General features: G+C 47.0%; 1 protein-coding gene across 10 annotated transcripts in view; it reads right to left on the bottom strand.

Moving 5' to 3' along the window:
* Window positions 1-5,528, bottom strand: part of Max (MYC associated factor X) — a 41,613-nt gene extending 36,085 nt beyond the window's left edge. For 4 of the 10 annotated variants that reach the window (XR_003838360.1, XR_003838361.1, XM_029484321.1 and 1 more), the window contains exons 1-2: window positions 5,270-5,509; window positions 4,574-4,600 (exon numbers count right to left, since the gene is read on the bottom strand). Coding sequence is in view for 6 of the 10 variants with exons in the window: in XM_029484321.1 (XP_029340181.1) it covers window positions 4,574-4,600; window positions 5,270-5,305 (63 nt within the window). In the remaining 4 variants the exon portion in view is untranslated. The other 6 variants (XM_021178829.1, XM_021178831.2, XM_029484322.1 and 3 more) reach the window with 5 other exon arrangements.
* Between the last annotated feature and the right edge of the window lie 1,935 nt (window positions 5,529-7,463).

The raw sequence follows: 7,463 nt of genomic DNA on the forward strand, positions 1-7,463 counted from the left end.
TGGCACCTAACTGTTCTACCATATAGGGGGAATCTTCTCAATGCCAATGTGGAGGGAACATGTGTCGTCCTTAGTGGCTATTTAGTATATTTAGTTTCAGAAATTAAATGGTGTCTCTTTAGACGACAGAGTCACAGGACTATCCAGCAAGCTTCACTGAAACAATAAGAATGCTGAATACAAAGGCTCCGAATTCTCATGCAGTACATGGATTACTTCTGTTTGAATTAAATAAAACAATTCCTACGCAACTCAAAAGTACTCAACCTAAAAATTGCAACACAAAACAACAGGCACCTGAGATGAGATAATCTCACTAGTGTCTTTAGTAGGCAGATATTAACTCCAGGTTCCTAGCTCTTCTGTTTGAAGCCTACGGCTGATACACATTTCTGTCAATATATTTGCTTTTGAGGTTTCTACCATCTTTTGGAGTCTAAAAGAACCTGGGAACACTACAACCCACACGTGCCATTACACTAGCTGTTTAGAGGAAGGAATTCTTGGTTAGGACACTGAAGTCAGGCCTGACAACCTAACACCTGTAAGCCCCACAGGAGGCTGAGGCAGGAGAATTCCTGCAGGGGGCAGGGGGAGGCCAGGCTACAGAGCAAAACCCTGTCATAACCCTCCCTTGTCCCAGAAAGAGATCAAATAGGGTTCCTAGATCAACTCTTTTATTCTGTCAGCTTTTGACAAAGCAACACACAACTCTTAAAAACTTAGCACTGTCTTCTCTCTCACAGCACACGCAGGGAGGAACGCGGCTTTTACATCATCAGAGCAAGCGCTGAGCAGAAGCAAGCACGACAGCGCTTGCAGCACTTCTGTCACAAGTTTCCTGAACCTCCAGAGTGGTCAAACTCCCTTCCTCCCAAATACACTTCAGTCTCCAAAGAAGCAAAAAGCTGAGGAGTTAAAAATACTGTAAACCAGAAAGAACTCGAAGTGGAAGAGTGCAAACCTACTTTACACCTCCAGCCAGCAGAGCAGCTGTGACATGTTGAATTCAGCAGATGCGGCAAAGGACAGTACACAGAGAAAGGCCTCAGGTTTCTTGAGCAGCTCAGGAATCCTACATTTCACATATACTTTCACTCTTTCCCAGGGAAATTATCCAAACAGAAATAAAGCAAAAGGAACCCCTTGCATAAAGTAACTGCCTCAGAAACTTAGTTTTAAAATACAACTTACTCCCCCACTCCACTCCCAAAAGTACTAGTGAGATTCTGCAATTATTAAGTTTAGTACCTAGTGTTCAGGGTGACTTCCTCTAACAGTTTGCTGCTCACTGGAGACTGCTTCCGTGTGCAGCACTGTGAGGAGGTCAGTTTCACTTTCCACTGCCTCCTCCATACTGATCTGAATGGCCTGCCCTCTTCACAAGTAAGATACTGTACTGACTGTAGGAACTATGATCATCTTTCCATGTTATTTTCCAAGTAACGTGTGTGTGTGTGTGTGTGTGTGTGTGTGTGAGAGAGAGAGAGAGAGAGAGAGAGAGACAGAGAGACTATCGCTCAGTTCGAACTCATGGTATTCCTCCTGTCTCAGTTATCCTGAGTGCTGGGATTATAAGTGTGAGCTTCCACACTTGGGTTCCAAATAACTTCTTAAAAGTTTTCCTGTAGTCCTAAACACGTGGTTGTTCACAGTCTACCTTTCTTAAATGGTTTTCCAAAGATAAAATCTAATAGCTTTCCATATTTTAGAAAAAAATTGTATTATTTATACTAAATTTTAAAAAGCAAATGGATATATTCACAGGGATAAAGGAGGAATACATGTTCCCAGCCCGTTTGTGACAGTTGTACGATGCACTGTCTATAATATACCTGCTTTTTCCGTCTATGCTATGATAAACTGCTACCAGAAAAATCTCAATAAATAAACATACTAAATGAAAACAAAGGGTCTCAAAGATTCAACCTCCAGCAACAACAAAAATTTCATTGTCTATGTCCCAAAGTGAAAGGAAAAAATCCAAAGCACCTTAACAACAGTGACAAAAAAAGTTAAAACATCTAGACAAAGTAGAACCTGCCTCACGGGAGTGGAAACAATAAATGCACATCACCACCCACGTGGATGCTTTCAAAAGCAGAAAGCCTACAGGAACTGCTTATCATATAGTAAGGAAGCATCGCTCACTGAAAGGCAAACCTAATGCCAGCTCAAGGATGAGTCTTCAAAACAAGCCGCCCAACCCTTGCCCCCTAACCCTCATCAAGTCCTTAGAACTAGAGATTTGGGGAGGGGGGAAAGAAGTTGCTTTGTTGTTGTTGTTTTGGTAGGACAGGTTCAAAAGAAAACAACCAAGTCCATAGTATTAAGACTAATAGTACCCAGGCAGGGTGGTGACACATTTAGTCCCAGCTGATTAAATCCCATTTAATCCGGGAACCTGAGGTGGACTGATCTTTCTGAGTTCCAAGATAGCTTAGATGCCTTTCCCTCTCTCTCAAGAGAGAGAGAGAGAGAGAGAGAGAGAGAGAGAGAGAGAGAGAGAATAATAGCTGAGGAATTTGACTTTCCATAGAAGTAAATATGTGTAATGCTTCATTAAGAAATAAAACATTATCTTCCATGAGGCTCTCAGAACAATCCTTAAGACCTCTGAGATAACTGCACTCAATCAATCAGCTCTCAATAAATAAGGTTTTCTTAGTGCTCAGGCAAGCTGTACAATCTCTAACGAAGCACACATACAACTGAAGAACCTGCTTTTAGCCTGTGAATAATAAGGTCCTACATCAGAGCTATCAATTTGGCATCCTACAAACTTGTTCCCTAGAAAAAGAGAGAAAGGTAGAGAGTTCTTGTTTGTGTGAGGCAGAATCTCATGCTGCAGTCCAGGCTGGAACTCATTCTATATCTCAGGTTGGCTTAAAATTCAGGGAAGACTTCTGCCAAAGCCTCAGAAGCCCTGGGCTTACATACTGGGCCACAACCCTGGACTCTGTGTTGTGTATGTCAAGGCAGGGTCTCAGTACACTGCAGAAGCAGGCTCAAACGTTTGATCCTCCTACCTCAGCCTCCCGAGTCACTGGGTTTACCCACCAGACCAAGCCTAGTTGCATCCTGCAAACTCTACAAGTTCCTAAACAGCTGTGTCATATATCGTTTAAAAATCAGGTAACTAGAAGATAAAGAGATAGCTCAGTGGGTAAAGGCACTGTGGTCAAACCTGATGACCCTAAATTCAATCCCCAGACCCATGTGTGGGAGAGAGAGAACTGAATCCAAGTTGTTCTTATGACCTTCACATGTGAGCCATGACATACACGTGACCACACAACACACACACACGTTAAGTAAATGTAATTTTAAAAAAATCAATTAAATAGGCTGAGGTTGAAGCTCCTCGGCAGAGGGGTTGCACAGCATGCGAGGGCCCTGGGTTCGAATCCTAGCACAGCCAAAAGTTTAATGCACATAAACACACCCAAAAAAGTAATAATCTGTGTTTTGAGTATTTTAACATTTCTCATAAAGTTTGAAGTTCCAGGGATATGGCTCGGCCCTGAAGGAAACAAAAAGATCTGGCAGCACTGACCACTGTCAGGTAGCAAGCAGCAGGGGTAGGTGGCTACTGACTTTTTAGAAGGGGTATACATCCTCACCTCTTCCTTCCACCCTTGACTAGCTCATTACCTGGTCCTCACGGGTAATGAGGACCTCACTCCATTCTCTTTCCCTACCATTTCCAACCATCAAATATTCCATCTGTCTCTCCTGTCTGGTTGTATTCTGAGTCTATTCCTTCTCTTCTCTCTCTTCTAATCTATGCCTATTTACTCCTAAGTCTCAAACTCCAAAGACAAGAAAGCACGGGGTCAACCCAAAGCCAGAAACACCTACAAAAAACCCCATTAATATAAAAAAATCTAAGAAGTCACTGATAACATTATATGGACGCATCCATCACCTTTCAGCAAAGCTGTCTCTAACAGTGCCACTCTTCAACAATTTTTTTCTTCTCAAATGGAAAGTCAAGACCACAAAAAGCTGTGCCACTTTCAATATTTAACTTCTAGCGCCTCTCTTTTTTCCACTGTCGTTTTTTTTGGGGAATATCATGCTTTTCTAGATCCTAGGAGTCTGCAGTAGTCACATGACCTTGGCTAAAGGCGATTATTAACATGTTCCTGCAACTTCACACAACTATGGAGATCCTGCTTAAAGTTTACCTGCTCCTAAATAAAACCTAGCCAGTTTGCTCTGAAATAACACTACCATTCACTTCAGAATGCCCTTCCATTTCTCACATATCTCCAAGGCATCCTTCACTGAACACTACAGAACAACTCAGTTCACAGCACAGGCCTCCTCTCACTCGCCTGCCTGCCTGCCTGCCTGCCTGCCTACTCACTAGAATCTACCACCTGACTATCAAGAATCATGTGGATTTGCAACGCACCCCCTCCTCCAACCCCAACAGACTTAACCTCACCTTAGCGGTTAAGAGGAGTTTACAAGAGTATTAAAAGTAATAGAACGATCTCTTTTTCTGACTCCAAAAAGAACCAAAACTGAACGGAAATGAAAATGAAATGGAGAGTAGGAGACGTACCGCAGATTGAAACCTCGGTTGCTCTTCCTGGAATAAGAGAGAGAGAAAAATAGAAAATACAGAAGTTATTTTCACACTTCGAATTCAATAATAAGAAAGAAAATGCCGGCGGCGGAGGAAGCAGCGGGTGGGGAGTCAGTCTGACACCCCTCCCTCCCTCTTTCCCCTTCCACTCTCTCCAGCGAGATCCCGTAGCCTAATGGGGGGGGGGGGGTTTCAGGCGCTGCCCCTCCTTCTGGGATCCGAAACACTGCCTGCTCTCCCCCATCCCTCTAGGGCGTCAGAGCACTCCCAGCCCCTTCACCCCAAGGATCAACCGGTCACGGGAGGAGGGAGCTCATGGACCCAAAGAGCAAGAGCTGAGCGCTGGTCTCCTTGCCCAGGATCCGGAAGGATAATGGGATCCCCAGCCGGGCAGAGCAGAGAGGGAGGCCTCGACACCCTCCTCCACGGGAGAATGTGGGGGTCCCAGAGGCCGCGTGTCTGCTCCCACCTTCAGTCCCAGGAGGCCTCTCCGGACAGGACTGGAGGGGAGCGAGCCTGGAGCGCGACGCAGGCGGTCCCGGCCCCGGGGGGAGGGGGGAGAAAAGGACGGAGGCGGCGGCGGCGACCCGGCCCCCTCCCGCCCGGCTGAGAACCCTTGCCGCTGTCCCCGCCTGACAACCCGAACGGAAAGGAAGAAGCCCCGGGACTCACGTCGCTCTCCACCTCGATGTCATCGTTATCGCTCATTTCCTACGGCCCAGGGAGCGGCCACTGCAGCGGCGGCCGGGGAGGGGAGGGGTGGAGGGAAGGGGGAAGTCACCGACAACAACAAGCCGAGTGCCCCCACGCACTCACTCACTCACTCGCTCACTCACTCACACACACTCACACACACACAACACGGGCGACAACCACCTCACTGCAGCACCGGATCAACGGCGGCACGCACGCCCGATCGGCCCCCTAACACGTGACCGGGCTCACCGCGCCGGGGTAGCTGAGACTTGTAGTCCTCGAGCGTCGGATGGGCGAGTGAGAGAGAGCCAGAGAAACTACAAATCCCATCAGGAACCGCACACAGGCTTCGCCAGACCCGCTTGTTGACAGAGCTCAGGGCGCCTGCGCCCCGGGTGTTGGCAGCGAGAAGTGGCGCGGTGCCTCCCGGGAGATGTAGTCCACAGACCGCGAGTTGTCAGGAGATTTTCCTCCCCAGGCAGCGGAGAGGCTGCTGGGAAGACAGGACACGTGGAGGGAGCTGGGCTCCTGGAGCCGGCCACAATTCTGAGCTCTGGGCGCCCGGCCCAAGGGATTGGGTGGAGGCTCGGGGGTTTGGGGGCGGGAGGAGAGAAACTGGCTGCCAAAATAACACTGTCTATTCTTGGCTAGACTGCTTTTACATTGTCTTGTTTAATGCTTGAGTCGCTCCACTTGCGCCCTGGGGCGTAACCCTCCCGGGAAGGAATCACGCTGTGGCTGACCAGGGGGCGCGGTCGAGATGCCCACGCGGACCCTCTGTATCTGGGTTTAAGGTGTTAAGAGGCATTACGGGACAACTAAAGGACCGACTTCGCCAGGTGTCCTTCATCTCAAGAATCTTGCTTTCATTTGTCCGAGAGAACTGTCCTTGCTGGGCTTGAGTGTTTACAAAACCTCTCGTAGGTGCAAGTAAAACCTGCCTTCTGTTTGTTGTAGCCGGAGCAGATTAGGGAGTGCCCCAGTTTAGAGAACTTTAATTAACTGCAAAAAGAATCAAAACGGGAAAGTTGTGCAGCTCCCTGTCCAGTTAAGGTCATACGTATCCAACGAGGTATGAAGTGTAACTACATTGTCCCTAATATGTGGCAGCCCAGGAATGGCATGATGTGTCCCCTCAAAGACTTCACAGCTGTGAAAGCAAAAACCGGACTACCATGTCATCATTTTCAGTGTGCACCAGGTCCTCAATGAAACAACAAACAAACAAACAAACAAAACAGTAATAATAAGGTCATCTGAGAAATTAACCAGACTACCACTTTACAATTGATCTTCAAAATGAGTGCGGTCTTGAGTTTGATTTATGAGTTAGTGTTTTTTGAGTAAAAATCATTTAACCCCTGACTATTGAGTGCAGAAACTTGGTGGTGCAATACAATCTTTCTGACAGCTAGCCCAGGCTGGCCTTAAATGGCCGTGTGGCCAAGCCTAGTGATGAGAACACAGTCATAAGCAGACACTGACCAGTAATAGAAGTCAAGGACTGTAAGGGAGACAAAGATGGTAAGAGGTTTTTTTTGGTTGGTTGGTTGGTTGGTTAGTTAGTTTTTCGAGACAGGGTTTCTCTGTGTAGCCCTGGCTGTCCTGGAACACACTCTGTAAACCAGGCCTGCCTCTGCCTCCCAAGTGCTGGGATTAGAGGCTTTTGCCACCACTGCCTGGATAAGATAGTAAGAGTTAACTGGATACCAGAAGTAGAGGCCATGGATGGTCACCGCAAACCCTCCGTATAGATCGACCTGCAATGTGCAGCGTGCATCCTTAGCTGCAAGTTAGTTTTTTTGGGGAATTAAAAATATATATATATATATATCTCGCCGGGCTTGGTGGCGCATGCCTTTAATCCCAGCACTCGGGAGGCAGAGGCAGGCGGATTTCTGAGTTCGAGGCCAGCCTGGTCTACAAAGTGAGTGCCAGGANGGCGGATTTCTGAGTTCGAGGCCAGCCTGGTCTACAAAGTGAGTGCCAGGACAGCCAGGGCTACACAGAGAAACCCTGTCTCGGAAAAAAAAAAAATATATATATATATATATATATATATATATATCTCATGCCTGTTCCATGCCCCTCCTCAATGAAGTCAAAACCTTTGGGAGGTGGGTAGGATCAATAAAAGACAGTTTATAATGATCTTCAGGTGGTTCGTATG

This window comes from Mus caroli, chromosome 12 (assembly GCF_900094665.2).
Source record: "Mus caroli chromosome 12, CAROLI_EIJ_v1.1, whole genome shotgun sequence".
Taxonomy (NCBI): domain Eukaryota; kingdom Metazoa; phylum Chordata; class Mammalia; order Rodentia; family Muridae; genus Mus; species Mus caroli.